The sequence below is a fragment of the Lissotriton vulgaris genome, chromosome 9, assembly GCF_964263255.1.
Source record: "Lissotriton vulgaris chromosome 9, aLisVul1.2, whole genome shotgun sequence".
In the NCBI taxonomy this organism is placed as follows: Eukaryota; Metazoa; Chordata; class Amphibia; order Caudata; family Salamandridae; genus Lissotriton; species Lissotriton vulgaris.
The window spans coordinates 910,698,083-910,719,254 of record NC_141697.1 but is presented as its reverse complement, the minus strand read 5'-3'; the positions used below and the strand labels follow the sequence as shown (position 1 = coordinate 910,719,254).

General features: G+C 49.2%; 1 protein-coding gene across 1 annotated transcript in view; it reads left to right on the top strand.

Annotated features, from left to right (window-relative positions):
• The window catches only part of TIMM50 (translocase of inner mitochondrial membrane 50), a 395,791-nt gene that overhangs the window by 233,937 nt on the left and 140,682 nt on the right, over positions 1-21,172 (top strand). Inside the window, exon 5 of the mRNA XM_086938707.1 lies at positions 12,141-12,199. Within this exon, the coding sequence (XP_086794833.1) occupies positions 12,141-12,199 (59 nt within the window). The remainder of the gene's footprint in view (positions 1-12,140; positions 12,200-21,172) is intronic.

Sequence of the window (21,172 nt, the reverse complement as noted above, 5' to 3'; positions counted from 1 at the left end):
CCTCTCTGCCACTCTACTCCACTGAACTCTGCCAATCCACTGTAAGCCACTCTAATCCACTCTGCACTCTGACACTGTACTCCATACCACTGCACTCTATGCCACTTTACTCTACTCTGAAGCAGTCTACTCTGCCACTGCAGTCTACGCCACTCTATTCCACTCTACGCCACTTTACTCAAAACCAATATACTCTATGCCAATCAACTCTGAGCCACTGTACTGTGTGCCACTGTACTCTACAAAATTGCACTTCCCGTCACTTTACTCTGCACCACTGTATGCCACTGCACTCTACGACACTCTACTCTGCTCCATTACACTCTACTCTGCAGCTGTGCCTCAACACACTCTGCCACTAAACCCTGCGGCAATCTACTCTGAGCCACTTTACTCTGCACTCTACACCAATGCAGTCTATGCCAGTTTGATCTAATGTGCACCGCTGCACTCTACCCCACTCTACTATGCACCGCTGCATTCTACCCCCTCTACTTTGCACCGCTGCACTCTACCCCCTCTACTATGCACCGCTGCACTCTTTGCCACTGCGTTGTACACCACTCCTACCCACAGCACTCTACGCCACTACTCTATACCACTCCACTTTACCATTCACCACTTCACTATACGCCACTTCTCTGCTCTGAAACAGTCTACTCTACGCCAGGGACTCTATGCCACTGCACTTTACACCACTGTACCACACTCTGTGCCACTTCACCCTAGGCCACTGAAATCCACGCTGTGCCACTCTATACCTCTCAACTCTATGCCACTGCACTCTATGCTACTACTCTCTTCCACTGGACTCCACTCTGCACCACTCAACTCTACTTCACTCTACTCTAAAACCATCTACTCTACACCACTTCACTCTATGCCCCTACTCTGTACACCATACGCTGCGCCACTCAACGCCACTGCACTCTACACCAGTTCACTCTACACAACTTTACTCAAAAACAATGCACCCTATACCAGTCTACCTATGCCAGCTACTTTGTCCCACTGCACTTTACGCCACTGTACCCTACAACATTCTTCTCAATGCCACTATACGCTACATAACTTTACACTATTGCGCTGTACATCACTGCACTCTATGCCACTCTATTCTGCACCACTGTACTCTAAGTCACTGCTCTCGGCACCACTCTACAAAACTGCACTCTCCAGGCTGGACTACGGAAATGCACTATACCTAGGTTCCCTCTCCTCGGTAATGGCTAAACTCCAGTTGGTCCAGAATAGCGCAGCCAGATTACTGACTGGCACTTCCAACAGACAATCAGCCAAACCGGCAAAACGTTTCCTCCACTGGCTCCCCGTGCATGAGCGCATTACATTTAAATCGCTGTGCATTGCCCATAAAACTCTGTCAGGAACAGGCCCTGCGATTAACTCAGCCCTGATCCTTTCTTATAAAGCTAACAGAAAAGTCAGTCAGATAATTTGCGTCTGGCCGAGGCACCCAGAATAAAAAGAGCCAGAAGTGGCGGACGACTGTGCTCCTATAATGCCTCCGAACTCTGGAATTCCTTGCCACTCCATTTATGTCTGATCCTCAATCACCAGACCTTCAGAAAACAACTTAAGACCCTGCTGTTAACCTAGTCTTTCTCCGTCCATGTTGGTCTATAGCGCTGGGACACCTCCGGGTAGCCACCCGCTTTATAAGTGCCCATTCATTCATTCACTGCACTCTGACACTACTCTGCATGACTGCACTCTATACCACTGCGCTGTACGCCACTCTTTTGCACTCTAGGCCACTGCACCACTCTACACCAATGCACTCTACACCACTCTACTCTGCACCACTCCATGCCCTTTACTCGTAGTCACTTTACCCTCAGTACTGCTCTCTCTGCCAGTCTACTCTGCATTGCTCCACTCTACACAGTACTCTACACCAATCCACTCCAAGTCACTCTAATCTACTCTGCACCACTGCACTCTAAAACAATCTACTCTATGCCTCTGCAATTTACGCCGCTCCATTCCACTCTGCACCAATCCACTCTATGCTACTGTTTTATGCCACTGAACTCTACAGCAATGCTCTCTACACCACTTTACTAAAAACCAATCCACTCTATGCTCTGTAATCTATATCAATCTGCTCTGCACCACTGCACTGTACGACACATTATACCTTTACACTCTGTCACTTTACTCTGCACCACTCTATGCCACTGCACTCTACGCTACTCTACCCCACTGCACTCTGACACTCTACTCTGCAGCTCTGCCGCTGAACTCTATGCTGTTCTATTCTGCTCCTCATTTCTTCATGCTACTGCACTCTACACCACTCTACTACACTCTACGCCAATGCACTCCATGCCCCTCTAATTTACTGTACCACTGCACTCTAGGCCCCTCTACACCACTCTGCAATACTGCATTCTGTGCCAGCGCACTCTACGCCACTACTCTATACCACTCCACTCTACCCTGTACCAATCTACTCTACCCTGCACCACTCCTCTCTACACTATTTCATTCTACACCACTTATTCTGAAACCTTCTACTCTGCGCCACTCTGTCACTGCAATCAATGCTGTGCCACTGTACCTTACACCATTGTACTCTGCCTTTGCGCTCTACCCTGCACTGCCGTACTGTACCCTGCTCTACTCCACACTGAAAGTCTACTCTGCCACGGCAACCTTTTATGCCACTGTACTCCTAACCACTGCACTCTAAGCCAGTATATCAATGCACCCTATGCAAACTACAAATCAATCAATACATTTGTAGAGCGCGCTACTCACCCGTAGGGGTCTCAAGGCGCTCGGGGAGGGGGAGGGGGGGGGGGGAGTGCCGCTGCTGCTCGAAGAGCCAGGTCTTGAGGTGTTTCCTGAATGTGAGGTGGTCTTGGGTCAGTCGTAGGTGGGTGGGGAGGGAGTTCCACGTCTTGGCCGCCAGGTAGGAGAATGATCTTCCTCCGGTGGTGGTTCTGCGGACCCGTGGGACGGTGGCGAGGGCGAGGCTGGTGGAGCGGAGTTTGCGTGTTGGAGTGTAGAACGTGAGGCAGTTGTTGAGGTCTTCGAGACCTATGTCGTGGAGCGCTTTGTGTGCGTGGGTGAGGAGCCTGAACATGATCCTTTTGTTGACGGGGAGCCAGTGCGGGTCTCTCAGCTGGGCTGATATGTGGCTGTGGATGTCGAGGATGAGTTGTGCGGATGCGTTCTGTATGCCTTGGAGTCTTTTCTGAAGTTTGACTGTGGTTCCTGCGTATAGGGCGTTTCCGTAGTCTAGTCTGCTGGTGACGAGGGCCTGGGTGACCATCTTTCTAGTTTCTGTATCGATCCACCGGAAGATCTTGCGGAGCATGCGCAGGGTGTTGAAGCATGATGATGAGATGGCGTTGACTTGCTTAGTCATTGTGAGAGGAGTCCAGGATGAATCCCAGGTTGCGTGTGTGGTCAGTGGGTGTCCATGCGGTGCCCAGTGCTGTGGGCCACCAGGAGTCGTCCCAAGCGGATGGGGATGGTCCGAGGATGAGGACCTCTGTCTTGTCTGAGTTCAGTTTCAGACTGCTGAGTTTCATCCATTCAGCAACGTTTTTCATTCCTTCCTGGAGGTTAAGTTTGGCGGTGGCTGGGTCTTTGGTGAGGGAGAGTATCAGCTGGGTGTCGTTGGCGTATGAGATGATGTTGAGGTTGTGTGTTGCGTGCGATGGTGGCGAGAGGGCTCATGTAAATATTGAAGAGGGTTGGGCTGAGCGATGAGCCTTGGGGTACGCCGCAGATTATCTCGGTGGCCGTGGATTGGAAGGGAGGGAGGCAGACTCTCTGGGTTCTGTCGGAGAGGAATGAGGTCATCCAGTCCAGGGCTTTGCCTTGGATCCGGGCGTTGTGGAGGCGGGCTATTAGGGTACGATGGCAGACTGTATCAACGGCGGCTGAGAGGTCTAGGAGGATGAGGGCGGTTGTTTCCCAGTTGTCAAGTAGGTTCCTGATGTCGTCGGTGGCTGCGATGAGGGCGGTCTTGGTGCTGTGGTGGCTCGAAATCTGGACTGGGATGAGTCGAGGGATCCATTGGCCTCAAGGAATGCGGTCAGCTGTTTATTGACGATCTTCTCAATAACTTTTGCAGGGAAGGGAAGAAGAGAGATGGGGCGGAAGTTTTTGAGGTCTTTAGGGTCCGCTGTGGGTTTCTTCAGTAGGGCGTTGATTTCTGCGTGCTTCCAGCTCTCTGGGAAGGTGGCGGACGTGAGGGAGTTGTTTATGATGTTCCATAGGTGGGGAGCGATGGTGGTGTCGGCATTGTTGAAGATGTGTTGAGGGCATGGGTCGGAGGGAGAGCCGGAGTGGATGGTGGTCATAGCGTGGGCGGTGTCTTCGGTGCTGATGGGAGTCCAAGCGCTGAGGGTGGTTGTAGGGGTGTTGGTTCGGTGGCTGGGGGAGGAGTCTGGGTGCCGAAGCTTTCGTGGATATCAGCGATCTTGCTGTGAAAGATCGTGGCGAGGGAGTTGCAGAGGTCTTGCGATGGTGTGATGTTGTTGCTGCTGCGCTGGGATTGGAGAGTTCTTTAACGATGCTGAAGAGTTCCTTGCTGTTGTGTGTGTTGTTGTCCAGCCGTTCTTTGAACGATGTCTTTTTGGTGGTGCGGTCAGCTGGTGGCGTTCTTGAGGGCTGTCATGTTTTCTGTCGTCTGTTCGCAGCGCCAGGCTTTCTCGAGGGTTCAGCAGGATTTCTTTGATTATTTGAGGTCGTTGTTGCATCATGTTGTTTTCCTGTTGACGGGCTTGCCTGGGGGGTTCTTCAGTGGTACAAGGGCGTCGGCGCAGTTGACGATCCACTGTGTGAAGTTGCGGGCTGCGTCGTTGATGTCAGTAGTGTTGATTGGTGGGTTCTGGCTCAGTGATGTGGTTAGCTGGTCTGCGGTGACTTTGCTCCAGCATCTACGGGAGATCTTTTGCAGGCGGTGGTGTGATGTGGTCTTCTTAAAGGTGAAGTGGATGCAGCTGTGGTTGGTCCAGTGTAGTCCGGTGGAGTGGCTGAAGGTAATGTGGCTGCTGGCGGAGAAGATGGGGTCGAGCGTGTGGCCGGCGTAGTGGGTGGGGGTGTTCACCAGTTGCTTGAGTCCGAGGTTGGCGAGCAGGGTGGTGGTGGTGTTGTCATTGTTGTTCCCTAGGAGGATGTAGTCTGATCAGGAGAGGGCATGTGGGCTGATTAAGTCGGCGATGGCTTCACTGAATTGTGTGTGTGGGCTCGGGGAGGGGGGGGTCTGTAGATGAGGGTTCCTCAGAGGGTGGTCTTGGGGTCGGTGTGGATCTGGAAGTTTAGGTTTTCAGCGGTGGTGAGTTCATCTTCGGAGTTGGTCGTGACGCCGATGGTGTTCCTGTAGATGATGGCGATTCCTGCTCCGGTTTGTTTGACGCGGTCCTTTCGGGTGATCTTGTAGCCGTCCGGGATCGCTATGGCGATGTCGGGGGCTGAGGAGGCGTTCATCCAGGTTTCTGTGAGGAAGGCGACGTCTGGTGCTGTTGTGTCGAGGAGGTCCCAGAATTCGACGGCGTGCTTGTGAACGGAGCGAGTGTTGAGCAGGATGCACTTGAGGTGGTTGTTGTTGCCTGGTCCGGGTGGTGGGGTGCAGGTTCGGACGCAGGTGAATTTGCAGGTTTGGCAGGAGAAGGGTCCTTGGGTGCGATTCGGGGTGGCTTGGTAGCAGGCATATGGTCGGCCGGTGTTGAGTGCGTGGAGGGTGGTGGGTTGGTACTTCCGTCGGGTTTCTGGGTTTCGGCGGGGGCCAGGGGTTCTGGCGCTGGGCGCGGTCCAGGCGCAGATGGGCTTGCCTTTGGTGCGCCTTCAGCGCACACGCTGCGCTCGTCTGCTGCGCGACCGCTGTGCGGCCTCCATATGAGGGGCTGAGGGAGGGAGGAGCAGCTGGGAGGCGGGAGCGGGGCGGCGAATGGGGCACCAGGGGGGCGGGCCGCAGGAGAGGCAGCGGCGGGAAGCACGAAGGAGGGGAGCGGGAGGGGGGTTGTACAGAAGAAAAACAGGGGGCAGGAGGGAGAGGGCACAGGGCACGAGGGGTGGCAAGAAAACAAACAGTAACAGAAGTGACAAAGTAAATCGGAAATAAAAAGAAAAAAAAGGAGCAGCACAGGACGGACTCAGGCAGCGATCCTGGTCACAGCGGGTGGCGGCAGCGGGACAGCGGCACAGGAGGATCGTGTGGTGGCTGAGGGGAATGACCTACCTGGTGGCAGGGTCAAGGGTCCCTACTTTGCACCACTGCACTTTACCCTACTATACTCTACAACATTCAGCTCTATGCCACTGCACTCTCCAAGCCGCTGCATGCTTTGTCACTCTACACCACTGCACGCCGTCACGCTACACCTCTGCACTCTACACTACTCTAGTCTCCTCTGCGCCACTCTACTCTCCTCTGCGCCCCTCTTCTCTAGTCTCCTCTGCGCCCCTCTACTCGTCTCCTCTGCGCCCCTCTACTCTATTCTCCTCTGCGCCCCTCTACTCTATTCTCCTCTGCGCCCCTCTACTCTATTCTCCTCTGCGCCACTACTCTATTCTGCGCCACTCTACTATGCGCCATGCTACGACCTTTTGACTCTCTACTCTGCGAAACGTTACGACCTTGTTGGACTCTCTACTCTGCAACACATTACGACCCTGTTTGACTCTACTCTGCTACACTCTTTGCCACTGCACCACTCAACTCTATGCCACTCTACTCCACTGTGTGCCACTCTACACCTCTGCACTCTACCCTGCACAACTCCACGCCACTGTAATCTACTCTGCACCACTCCACTCTATGCCACTGCACTCTAAGCTATTGTACGTCACTTCGCTCTACATCACTGCGCTCTATGCCAATCTACTCTGCACCACTGTACTTTACACAACTTCATTCTAGGTCACTCCACGATACTCATCGCTATGATGCTCCATTAAACTCTGCTCCAATGACACCCTAATCCAATCTATTGCACTCTTCTCTGCCATTCTATGACACTACTCCACTCTAGGACACTATGCAACTCCCTCTATACCACTTTACTCCTCTCTATTTTACTTTACTCCACTCTATTCTGTGACACACTACTCCACTCTACTTCACTCTGACAATATACTCCCCTGTATGCCACTCTACTCCACTCTATGCAATGCCCTTAATGCCACTCCATGCAATACCCTCTACACCACTCCACAACACTCTATGCCACTCCATTCTGACACTATTCAACTAACACTGCGCTCCGCTCTACGACACAACTCTATGCCCTTCCACTCTAGAACACTCTACTTTCTTCACGACATTTCACAACACTACGCTACTCCATGCTACTCAACTTTGCTGTACGCCACTCTATACCATTCCATAACACTCCATACTACTAGACTTTAGGACACTCCATTCCATGCCACTTTACTTTACCCTATTCGTTTTTAGTCCTGCTGAACAGCAGCCACTCTGGTGTACAACACTGCTAGAACATATTGCCAAAGCCAATAGCTCTTGCATGTGCGAGACCGCCTGGCTTTACCAATGCTTGTTTGTCTTGGTATTTACCAATCCAAATCGGATAGGCAATCCGGAAAAAAGCTTTAGCGTCATTTTGTAGGTGCCTGCCCCTACAAAATGACAGTGCCTCCCACATATTGTTTTTTTTCTTTTTGAATGCAATGCTGCATAGCATCTAGGATGCTGTACAGATGAGAAACAACCATTGGCATAGCCGGTAGGTCGCGCCTTTGGGACCTTATAAGTGTTTAGCCATGCAACAGTTGATGTTGTTGCACCAAGGATATTGTGCTGCATAACTAAATACTTATAAGGTCCTCAAAGCGAGACGTATTGGCTATGCCGCGTAGGCATGGCTAAGGCGGCGTTAGGCGCCATCCGTGTTGCTGTGATATAGTAACTGTATCTGTATGCTATCATGCCACAGATTGCTTTGTACATAAAGGACGCCAGACTCGTGCGGAGCTTGGACGAGCGAGTATGTTTCCACGTAAAGTGTACTACATGTGATTGGCGCACTATATTCCAACTTAGTGCAAATCTGGATTCTGCTGCTGTAAAAGGTGCCGGGTTTGTAGAAAAAGAGCCCGGAGGACCTGCAAGATTCTGACGGATGGACTACTGAGCTGCCCAGACTGGCGAGCTCAGAGGCCATGCATGAGCATCCATTGCTTGGCCTCCCTGTTGAAGTGCAGAGCTTGTTGTAATGGTGGTTTGGGGGATAGAATGAGGCAGATGATGCTCCTGGTTCTGTAATGAATCTGATAACATTTACAGTCAAACTTTGAAAAGCCCCTTTACTAAAAGTCGAGCAAGCAGCGCTTGGACTTATCCAGTGCCTTTGATACTGTCTGCAGGGAGAAATTATGGCTACTGATGGAGACAATGGGCTTTGAGGAACCGTTGATAACTTTGCTACATAGATTACACGCCGCCACCTCCGTGGCCATTCGATATGGGCCTGGAGGCGAAAAGACAGGGCCCATTGCCCCCTTTTTATTTCTAGTTCACACGAATGGTTTAGAAAAATTCTTGATTGAAAAAGGTTTGGACTTTCCTAAAATTAATGGCAAATACTTACCCTTATTGTCTTATGCAGACGACACTGTGTTAATGACTTTGGCTGCAAATAGTATGCAAATATGCTTGGACGCTTTTAATGAATTTATGTTGGGTTTAGACCTAAAGGTAAACTTCACAAAATTCTTTACAATGGTCTGTGGCCCAAATAAGACCAAAACACGTAAATTTGTTGTAGATAACAAAGTTATCGAAAAAGTTCCAAATTTTAGTTATTTGGGAAATGTTTTTAACAAATCTTTAAATTGGGACCCTCTTATAATATCACGGGTACAAAAAAACACCAGATCAATAGAGGCTCTCTTTCGCTTCGCTAGCAAACTAGGTCAAAAACCAATTGCGGAGTTAAAGACCCTGTATAAATCAAAATGTTTGCCTGTGGCAATTTAGGGTGCAGGGGTATGGGGATACCATAAATGTGCACAGTTACAAATTATCAATCAATCAATCATGGCATTTATATTGCGCACTACTCACCCGGAAGGGTCTCAAGGCGCGTGGGGAGGGGGGTCTGCTACTGCTCGAACAGCCAGGTCTTGAGCTGTTTCCTGAAGGCGAGGTGGTCCTGGGTCAGCCGCAGGTGGACGGGCAGGGAGTTCCATGTCTTAGCCGCTAGGTAGGAGAAGGATCTTCCTCCGGCGGTGGCTCTCTGGATGCGAGGCACGAGGGCGAGGTTCGCCGATCGCAGCTGGCGGGTGGGCGTGTAGAAGGTCAGGCGGTCGTTGAGGTACCTAGGGCCCAGGTCGTGGAGGGATTTGTGTGCGTGGTTGAGGAGTCTGAACGTGATCCTCTTGTTGACAGGGAGCCAGTGTAGGTCTCTTGTGGCTCGAGATGTGGCTGCGTCGGGGGACGTCCAGGATGAGTCGTGCGGAGGCGTTCTGGATGCGCTGGAGTCTCTTCTGAAGCTTGGCTGTTCCGGCGTAGAGGGTGTTTCCATAGTCCAGTCTGCTGGTGATGAGGGCCTGGGTGACCGTCTTCCTTGTCTCAGTGGGAATCCATTGGAAGATCTTGTGGAGCATGCGGAGTGTGTGGAAGCAAGATGAGGAGACGGCGTTGACTTGTCTGGTCATCGATAGGGAGGAGTCCAGGATGATGCCCAAGTTGCGTGTGAGAACAACTTTTTAAAACGCCTGTTAACAGTGCCAAGTAGTTCTCCAAATATATTTTGTCATTCCGAGGTAAGGCCTAGATTTCATGAGTGACAATATCCACGGTCCTCAGAAGACCTGTTGTTTTCAAAAGAAATTCTGAAAGATTGCATAAATTTGGAAAATGCCTTGAAAATTCCCTGGCTGTTTTACGTAAAGGAAACCTTTGAAAAAATTGGTCTTGGTGATTTTTACAATAACCCACATCTAATTAATCAGATACAAAAATGGTGATTAAGAATGCATATCGTACTATATTAGGCTTGTCTAAACATGAAAATCGGCTTCCATACCAAACAGTTATACTCCAGCAACAATTTTATTTATCTTTTACTCTACACACGCAATGGCGTTTTTACTTAACTAGATTTTGGTTAAATGCACTGCACTTTTTAGTGGCTTTTCCAAAGCAAGGAGGTTGGTGTGAGAGACTACCCCCTTGCCCATGTGATAATGAAGCTAAACAATGCACATTGCACTTTGTGCTTTTTTGTACACTTTATAAAGCTCCGCGTGATCTCTTTATTAAACCCCTCCTAAAGGACATTAGACCCTGTACTTTTAGGGAAGGTTTTGAGCATGTAAGATCATTCTCAACTGCTGTTATATGTAGTTCTATGCTCAGTTTCATTAGATCAGCAATTTTAATCGGGAATCGTTACTGATATTGTGTCTTCTGATATTTTTGATTTTGATCTTATTTCTGAAAATTACTGAAATTGTTAGAAACGTTGATGATGACTAACGCTTTTACCTAGAATGTATTAAAGTCACATCAGTGGACTTACATACTTGAGTGGGAAGGCGTGAGAGGCCAACCCATTTAAGTAATGTGCTGATCAATTTTTTGAAAACTTATTTATGAGCCTCGTAAGGGATAACTGACCTTGATTTTATAGGAACTTCGGTTTTTGAATGCTTTTAGCTATAATGTACCGAATTCTCCTAGTGGTTTGCTAAATTTAAGCTGGTTAGCGTGAGAGGCTAACCAGCTTTTATACAATGTAAGGATGCCGTTTTCTGATCATGCACAGTGCACTTTATACTTGTTTATTAACTTGTGAGAATGACGCTTTTTGATAATGCACAGTGCACTTTGTTTCCATATTAGCTTGTGAGGGATGTGACTGAGATTATAGAATGAAATCTGCTATAACCGTGATTTTGTATTGATTTTTAATGTCAATTTTTTATGGACAAATATAGGAATATGTCTATGTATTCTGTTCTTGATATATTTTGCTGGAGTTTTGTGTTTTAACTCTGGTAAATGAAATACCATTAGTGAATTTGTAAGTTTAAAACTGTATACTTTTATGATTCTTCTTTCTTGAATCGAATAAAGTTACTACTGACTGACTGACATGCGCTACTCTAGGCTCGACCTAAAAACTGGGGGAAGTCAATAAGCCCCAAATGCATGACAAATTGCTTATTTTAGGTTTGCCTTAGCAACCACTTTAGTTGGCTTACCATTCCTGTGTTTTCCAAATTTACATAATAAAAATGCATACATGTATACAGACATTCAGAATCTTTCTGTCACCCATCTTTGATTGGTCTATTCAAGTTTCATTAAAGTTTTTCTTTAAGCATGGGACAATGAGTCCGTCCACTTGAAGGGTTGGCACTTTTACAGTAATTGATGTTTTTTTGCTTAATCACAAGTGTGCTCCTCAGTGCCAAGGCTGGTGTACGGAGGCTGCTGTGCCACTCTATTTTTATACATATTTAATTTAATTTTTTTTGCATATTGCAGATGTTTTCAGAAAATAAAAAATGCTTGCACAATGTCAAGGTAGTGGCCTTGTCAGTGCTTGTTTCCATTATGTAAACGGGAAAATTGGAACATTTATGTCAAACTGACCCTTGCAGCGATAAAGGGACCACCTAATGAGGGCGGTGAAACATAGAAAAAGCATTCAGTGCGGTGATGATGGGGAAAAAAATACGAACTGAAAATGGACCCTTTCTAAGAAACGGATAGGTTGGGAGTATGCAGGAGGGTGAACCTGCGCATTCTAGATATCTGTGCTCCAGCAACAGTAGAACGTCTCCACCAGACATCAGTGAAATATAGCTGGACTTGAGAATGCATCTTTCAAATTGACGCACCTGTATGCAAGGAGGCGGTGCTATCGCCCAGTCTGTACCCTGATCCACTTGCTGAACGCCTTTTTTGGTAGCGCAAGCTACCCCAAACCAAGGAGGAAAGAGTGGGCTTTTTTCATGGACCAGGGGAAAAGTCATACCTCTTAGAACAGGAGCCCTATAATGAACCCGCCTTTGCACGAAGATCACACTGTATATAGCCATTCACTGAGACTCTTTCACTCCTTTTAGCGTCAGTTCTTTGTCCCAGAGTCCCCACACACCCTTAAAATTAATGCTCCTCTGTCTTACAGATCCAATCGTAATTCAACAATTCCGCAGAACATACAAGTACTTCCGAGACTACCGGCAGGTGAGTGAATCTCAGCTTCTTTGAGATACTATTGGGGTGGATGTTGTGCCGGACAAATGAGATGTTTTATAGGCCTGTGACAACTCTTATGAAATCCAGAGAAACGCACAAGTTGCGTATTCACAACACAGGATCACCCTACAGCGAAATTACTCACACGAGGGACTGTTGAGACATGGACACGTGTTTCATACTTGGCAAATTACTCATGTATTTTCTGAGTTTTTACATTGGGGGGGGTTGGATTTGGGGTTGAGGAGTGACCTATGAAAGGCTATGAGCGAAAGACAAAGCCGCCTGCTCGTATGCATATATAACTCTGGGCCATGGAAGCCCTCAAGGCACCTCAGGTGAGCGCATCTTACGGCTACATTTTATGTGTCTTCCTAGGTGTATTTGTCCCACCGAAATGTGTGACTTGGTTTTATTTGCACATCACGACACCGGCTGCTTACCTGTTCAAATTGGTCGCCGGGCGCAACCAAGCGAGGGTTTCCTTCTCTCTAGAGAGACGTACACTTCGATCAGAGACGCTGTCACGCTGTCGATATTATTAATGGCGCGTGGGTGCGCACGCACTGTCGCCTGAAGAGCGGCGCACTTAAACTGCACCTGCGCACGGGTGCACGCGCTCCCAAACACACTGCTCTACAGGTGACTGGACCACCGGGACCTCCCAAACCGTGTGTTTTTTGCCTCCCTTTCTGACAGACGTCCTCTTTCTTGACTGTGTTGAGGGGCGTGTCTGCACAGCTTGGCGCTGGCAGTTGAGGGCGGTCCTTGGTGGTAGCTCTCCCTTCTGGACCCGAATTAGCAGTAATGAGGCCCTCGGTGTGTTCTACTGAGCGAACTGTTTACACTGATTAATGGCGCGTCCTTTCTCGCCGCCTCTCCCCAGGGCCGAGCTGGGCTGAGGCGGTCCAGGCAGGCTTTCAGGCCAGAGGTGAAGGGTGCACAGATGGTCAGCTCATGCACCGGTAAAGCTCGTGCGGTACGGCTTCCACCACCTGTCACGGATTCAGGTAAAACCACTGCCCTGAGGGGATACATGTGGCGCAAACGAAGCAGCCCATTGGCGCCAAGTGACAGGCTGTGGCAGGTGGTCAGTGTGGCTGGCACTTGCTGTATATTTGCTGAATGTATGTGCGAGGCCAGTGGCTTTAGTCTTTATTCTGATGAGCGCACCCTCCCCCCATTAGTACCACACACCAGCAACAGGTAATGTAGCTGAGTCAATGGACAGTGAAGGAAAAGTGTGCCTAAAGTGTGTAGTGTGGGAGGAGTGTGTGGAGATATTAAGGGATGCCAACTGGGTGCCACACTCCGCCAGTACATGTGCTCCAGGTACATGTCTGTACTGTCAGCTTCTCACCTGACCCTGAGGACACGGGAGGAGGTTCTCCGCAGGGCAGGGGAGCCCGATTGTGAAAGAAGTAATGTCTAGTGGAGCACCCAGTAGCGAACTGTTGAATCTATTAAGAGACCAATGCAGGCTGCTTGTTGTTCTGTTGTAGGTGTGCTCAGGGTTGATACGTGAGATGCTTACGACTAAAAAATAGTGTCAGAACGTGGGCATTGCTGCTCATCTCAGAGCAGTCAAGTTTCTCAGTTTCAGGCGTAAATAGTTCATCCATCCCAGGTTTTTCCATTTGTGATCTGGCATTTGTCATCTCGTTGATCACATGACAAAATCAGTTCTATAAGTCCCAGAACACACAGAAAAAAACCTAGACTGGGTGAGCTATCCAAGCATGGAACTGGGAAACGTGGGAACTCTGAACCTCTGGTGAAGGCACAGTACACTTAGTGTCTATCTTTGTGATGGTACTTCTACCTCCTATTTGCTTAAAATTCTCTCATTGGGCTTTTGTCTTTAGTTACAGGACTCTTCCTTCTGCATTGTGTTCCACCACTTGTGTTTCCATGTCTGTTATTGGGATTGGGATTGGGATTGGGATACATGATCCATATCGTTTCCTATTTGCATTTTCTGAGTTGCCATTTGATTGTTAGGCTTTTGAGCCTGGTTCTGGGCTTTCTGTGCCCCTTATCTCTCCCCTTTGGTTTTTGTGCCTCATATTTGCATTTCCTCGTACTTTCTGTGCCACCTTTCTTGCCCACTAGGCTCGTTTTTGGTACCCTGACTTTTTTTAAACATTCTGTGGCACTTTTTTTGCAACTTTTTCCCATTACCCATGGCTTTTTGTGCTCACTTCTCCCTCTATAAAATAGCGTTTTGTGCACACTCACCCTCTTCAGTTCCCCTTTGTGTTTTTGAGATTCTGTCCTCTTGTGTTTCCTTTGGATATCAGCCTCCCCCATTTTAGATTAGTCTGCCCCCGCCCATGGTGGTATAGGCGGGGCAGACTCCCTCAAATACCCTGTATCATCCTTCTGGGGCAGTGCTCCAACTCACTGTCACCTCTTTGTGTTCAGGGGTTACGGGGTCACAACCGTGGTGGTTGAGTCCTTTTACCACTGATATCCTTTGTGAGAAGTTAGCCTGGTATATGATGTCCACTAGTTCTAGTGGGCACCTTGCACCAGTCTAATCGACCCTTATTGATGGTGGTTGTAAAGTCAACCTTATAGACAAGCTATCCTAGTAGTAGCATGAACCAGCAGTCTTCAGGCTAAGACTTCAGTAGGCAAGTTAAGCAAGTTGTTTTACCAATTATAATCCCTTGAGTACCAAATGAAAGGACACCACACAAGGTATATATCAAATACATATGTATTTAATCTAAACACAACCCCCTGCACTCTTTGAGGTCCGAGGTCAAAATACAATACAAGTCACACAGTTAATATACGATCAGTTGCACAGTATAAGTTATGCCCTAGGGGCCTCACAAACCATATACCAAGTAAGTGGTATAAGTACCACAAGAGAATTAGAAAGCAGGCCTAGGCCCTGTGAAATCGCTGGGGCTACCCTAATCGACCCAAGGTTAGGAAGTAGGAGGCCCAAGGGAGCCGCGTGCAGTGTCTAAACACAGGTGTGGGTTACCATTGACTTTCTATTGAGTTCGTAAAAGTTACAAATATGCAATTTAAGGACACTTCTGGATGGACTAGGATGGAACCCTTTTAAACTAGGACACTTCGAGAGTCAAGACCCACGGGAGCACCGGAGTACTCGTGTTACCACACCCAGGGAAGCCAGGTGCATAGGTGTCTTTTCGTGTCGGGTTTCGTCGTTGTTTTCTATGGAGAGCTGCAAAGAAGTGCTGCAGGCGACCAGAGGAAAAGTGTCCGGGTAGATCCAAGGGTGGATCGAAGATCTGAAGAACCTGAAAGCAGAAGGGACAGAGTCTGGGTCACTAGCCCGTGACCAGGAAGGTACCAGGAAGGAACCAGGCGATGTCTGGTGATTTCAGGTGAAGTAGTCTAACTTGTCTCTTCAGCCACGAGGTCCAGGAGGCATCGACGATGACCAGGTGCTGGATTCGAGCTGTCCCATGATGGATCTAGATGACTGTGGTGTTGGTATCCGGATTGGACCCAACAAGCCTTGGCAACCGCAACCCACGCAGGATGCCAAGATTGGCTCTGTTGCAGACCAGCAAAGTCTGTGGCGCTTCCCCTTTTCAGGGAAGCTGGAGCAAGCCTGGAGCAACCAGGAAAGCGAGTTAGTTTTGAAAAGGAGTCTTCAGGGGGCTCACTAGCCAACGGTCAAGGAACCGGGAAGACGCGTCGGGCTGAAATGCAAAGGCGTGGCCCACGGGACACTCTGAGTGTGGGGGGCCTGGGCTTCGGTGCAAATGGTGCTCGGGGCTGGGGCTTCTTGTACCCCAATGCACAACTTACTGAGGCTTCAGGAAAGGAGTGCAGGTAGCAAAATGCAGGATGTCCAGGGTGTCCGGTCCCACGTCTCTCATGTCCGCCACAGGTCTCAGCTTTGCTGTGGATGTGGGTCGGAGACAGAGAAATCTGGAAGTCCAGTTCCTGTGTCGCAGACTCTTCGGGATCTGATGGGAGCCTTGAAACTGCAGACCAGCAAAGTTGCTGTTGGTGCCTGTTTGAACAGGGTGGTCACTCCTTGACCACAAGGGAGATACTTCCGTCTTCCAGTCAGAATGGAACGTCGAAGGTCCAGGATATGTCTTTCAAAGATTCGTCCAGGGTAATCTAAAGTCCTAGGGACACAGCTCCTATACTTATACTAAGGATGGGGGCTGGACTACCTGGCTAGGTCCCTCCTATGGGTGGACCTGGGCAGGAGGTGGTTACACTCCCTTCCCTTTGTCCAGTTTTGCGCCAGAGCTGGGGCTGAGTGCCCCAGCAACTGGTTTGAACCGGGCTATGCATGGAGCACCTTATGTGCCCCAGGCAGTGTCTGGAAAAGCATCTACTGATGCAGCCCTCCCTGCCCCAATACACAAAACCCTGTCTGGGGAGGTGCTGTCACTTCCTGGACAGGAAACCTATTGTCCAGGGCTCTCCTGCCGGAGTTTCGTCCAGCAGCAGGAGGTCAGATTCGTGTCTGTGGCAGCAGCATCCGTTTTGTGATGCTGAGGCTCTGTTTAACATTAACCGGGTAAAGCAGTAACTACACGTCTTCTCCCCCTAGAAGGGTGGAATGCTACCCCGGTGCCGCCAGGACTGGCTGGGGGGTAGTATTCCAAAGTGTTTGACACCTTACACAACATGTTTTGATAAAGCCAAACCAAAGTTAGCATTAACCGCGAGGATTATAAGGCACTTAAGAGTATATGGTATGGCTATATCATAGAACAGCTATAAGGAGATGGTTCCGAAAGCGGCAAAGGGCCTCAGCTCATGCTAGGGCACCCTCTCACATAAAACCAAACACTCAGCCTCCAGGATTGTCGAGGCCTACCATAGAAGTGGCTTATAGGATGCTGCAGCCCCTGGTAGGCCTAAGGTGCACCTATGCCCTGGGTACATATGGTACACTATACAGGGGCTCACAAGGGTGACCCAGTAACCAATCTGGTATGTACCTAAAGTACATTGTATCAATTTATAGAGAGAACAGCTGGGCTGTGGGTCTGATTAGCAGGCCCACAGCCACACTAAAGTCGAAAAACCAGAGAATCACAGCAAAAAGTGGGGGTGACCATAGGAAGCAGACCCTACTCTCCTACATCCTTGGGCCTGAACTAGTATGGCACTGCCAAATGAACACCAAGTACACCCTTTCTGCACTTGACCACTCCGGTAGCTGGAAGACCAGTAAAGACTCATAACTCAACAGTTGCCTGTTATTTGGTAATAATTATTGTCCTATCCAGTGCATATCTTTTATAAAACATTAGTACTTTATTGTCCTGGAACGAAATACCACACAACAGAATATGACTGCAGGCACAGGTTTCTTTAATAGGTTCTACAGGAAAAATAGGCAAAACATATCTTGCTTAGGATACTCTCACGGTTGCAGACTTACTTTGACTAATGTAAGGAGACTTTTGTGACAGTGGCTAACAGGCTAGTCTTTCAGTGGACCAATCACTGGCAAGTTCCACCAAAACCTTTCCTAAAGCCAAGAGTCCCACTGTCTGGTGAGTACATGATCAGATGTGCTCGGGTTACCAAAGCATAGGAGCTGAGAGGTCTCCAAAGCGAGTCAGTCACCAAAAAATCAGTATACCAGTGAAAACCTGCAGTTGAGTTAATCTGGTCAGAGGTGCACCTTTATAAAACAATGACAGGAAAATTCCCATCCCAACAGCTTCCGTCTTTGCACTGCTTGTGCTTCTTAGCTTCCCATCTTTATCATTTTTTCTTCCAACATTTCTTTTGTGTCCTCTAATGCTTTCTGATGATGTCCTCAGTGTTGCCTTGCTTTTTAGGTCTCGTGGCGTTAACTGCGCGAAGCGCGGTCTCGCCAGAGACCTTTTGTTAGCGACGCAGCTTTCCAGGAGACAGTACCTGGCCGCGCGCATCTACTCTGGCAGGAGGCGATTTGAGCGGGCCACGCGCACGAGAACGCGCTCACTGTGGCCACCTCCTGTCTCCTGGAAAGCTGTAACACACAGCCACATCTCCCCCTGCTTACGCATGCGCACACACAGACACACACAAGCGCACCTACACACACGCACGCACACCCACATACAGAGACCCCCGCCCCCCCCACACATACACACACGCGCACCCCCTCCCCCCTACAACTAAGCCCCACTTACTGCCACTCGGGACTTCTGCATCCTCCGCGGGGCTCTCCCTCTGGCATGGGAGCCCCACGTCACCAGCACTGCTTTTCTGCCCAGGCACTCCGTGGGCGCGGGCTTCCGAAGACGGAAGTCCCGCCCCACGGCAGGTTTCGTTTTTGCTCACGGTTTCGTTTTTGCTTACTTCTTGTTAATGGACTTTGACCGCTGCTGAGGAAACAGACACTTTGGTGTGCAGCACATCAACCTGGCCCGGTCTGCAACCGCCGTGCCCATTTCACAACACACAGATCGGAGCTCCAAGCACAAACTGTATAAAGGCCCGAGGCGACTGCCCTGTCACTGCCAAAGCAGAGCACGGCCGTTTCCAGCAGAGGAGGCCATCCTTCATGCTGTACCCAAAGGCAGGAGTAAGGCCGCACTGTCAGGGAGTACCACTCAATCTGTGATATCAACTTCGGTTATTTGCAGTGCTAAGAAACAGCAGAAGTGTGGTATGAGGCGCTATATAAACACAACACTAATATTGATAAGTGATTCTGCCGAATGTGAGATTAGCTAGTTAATGTGTCTGTATTTCTAAGGACAGCGCATGGTGTCAGTAGTGTGCCCATGTAATAATCTGAGCACCTCGGGTTTCACCATATATATCAGGAGGCTCTTGTATAGCTTTCAAAAAGCTCCTGTCCGAGTCCCAGCAATCCTCAGGGAACTAGAGTGTGCTATTCCAGTGACCAGCACTGCTTTTAGTATTTATATATTTATGTTTGATTTCCATCACACTAAACATAGCTCCAGGGGGCACTTCGCAGCGCTAGGGAGCAACCGACGGGCTCCGTAGTCAATCAGTGTAATAGATACAATATTAGCAGCATCATTTCTGTGTTTACAGCCATAAACTGAGTAAAAGATGCGTGCACTGTTGCCTCGTTGCAACAGGTGCTCGCAGCGGCTTCTTACAAAGCAGGAAGGACTGCACTGACGTGATACCTGAACATTAAACTTGCCTCCTTTTTGGGACATCATCGTTCCTCGTCCCGGGGTTGACTAGGGAAGAAGCGAATTAGAATGTCAGCCAACCCCTAATGAAGTCCAGTGACCGCATGGTCCTTGCAAGCACCAGGGAACTGGGCAGGCGCTGCGTCGCCAGAACACCTGAGTAGCCTGAACATTTTATTAAAGGGGAGGAGATGTGTGCGGTCTACCAACTGCGCTGATGTGAAATCTTGTGTCGGTGCTCTAATCCCAGCGCTAAAAAATGTGTCTGGGTAAATGTTGGTAGTTTAAGAGTGGAGTTCTAATCTAATCCCAGCCAGAGTACCTGACAGAAACGAGGGATTCTGGGCAAATCCTACAAGGACTCCACTCAGTCTTAAAGGGATGGTCAAGGGGTCAGACAAGCTACGGAGGCGCGTGCAGCTTTAGTGGTAACACGAATGGGCCGTATGTGCTCCCTCGTCACACATAGCTGAACTGTTCTTCGCAGTCTGCTCTCCCTGTTAGTCACTCAGCTCATATTGGATCATTTGCACGTTTGCCTCGCTTTTCCCACTCTTCTTTACCCAAGTCCTTCCAGGCTCTTCTGCACATGTTCTCCACCTGTCCACCAAAGTTCCTCCTCACGCCTTCATTTCCGTATAAGCCATACACAAGTTGTTTCTTATTCATGCACTACAAAATTGAGTGAAACAGTGTAATGTGCGCCATATTGAGGGTGGAGGTTAGGGCGCACTTGTTTTTTTTTATTTGTGGGCGTGGGGACATGACATGATTTGCTCAGAAGCTCCTGTGTGTTACTCTTTACCTTCTGTCTTTGTACACCTCACAAGAGAGCTGTCAGTAAGTCACATGCAAAGCTATCCCTACTACACCCTCACGCTCCCATACGCTCCCATACACCCTCACCCTCACACACCCTCACCCTCCCTCACACCTCACCTCCTCTCCCTCACACCTCCTCACCCTCAAACACCCTCACACCCCCTCACCCCCCTCACACCCTCTCAAACTTACACGCCCTCACTCACCCTTACACCCTCACACGCCCTCACAACCCCTCACCCCCCCTCACACCCACTCACCCCTTCACCCTCACACCCCCTCACACCCTCACACCCCCTCACCCCTCACCCTCACACCCCCTCACCCTCACACCCCCTCACCCTCACACCCCCTCACCCTCACACCCCCTCACCCTCACACCCCCTCACCCTCACACCCCCTCATCCCCCACACCCCCTCACCCCCCACACCCTCACACGCCCCACACCCCCTCACACGCCCCACACCCCCTCACACCCCCCACACCCCCTCACCCTCACACCCCCTCACCCACCCTCACTCACCCTCACACACCCTCACCAGCATAGCATAACAAAAAATAGCATAACAAAACACAGCATAGCATAACAAAACACAGCACAGCATAATAAAAAAACACAGGATAGCAAAAGATAGCATAGCATAATTATTCCCAACTCTCCTTATTATTGAGCAACATCTGACAGTTTGCAAATCATCTTTATACACCAATTCAGAGTTTTCGCAAAAAATTATGCAACACATTGTCATACACAATGCCAATAACTCAAACTTTAATGCTGCGAGACCTATTGCATTGTAAATGCTTGTTTGTGATTTGTTCCTGTCTGTTTAATTTCTGTTGGGTCTACTTTTTTCTTTCTTTACCCTCCCATGACTCATTCGTAATGGTGTTTCTGGACTTTCTTCCTATGGCTTTCTGTACCATCTCCCCCTGCTGTTTCTGGTGTCTTTCCCAGCTATTGTGCACACTCCAGGTTCCCCGCCACCCTACATTAGTGTATTATGCCTT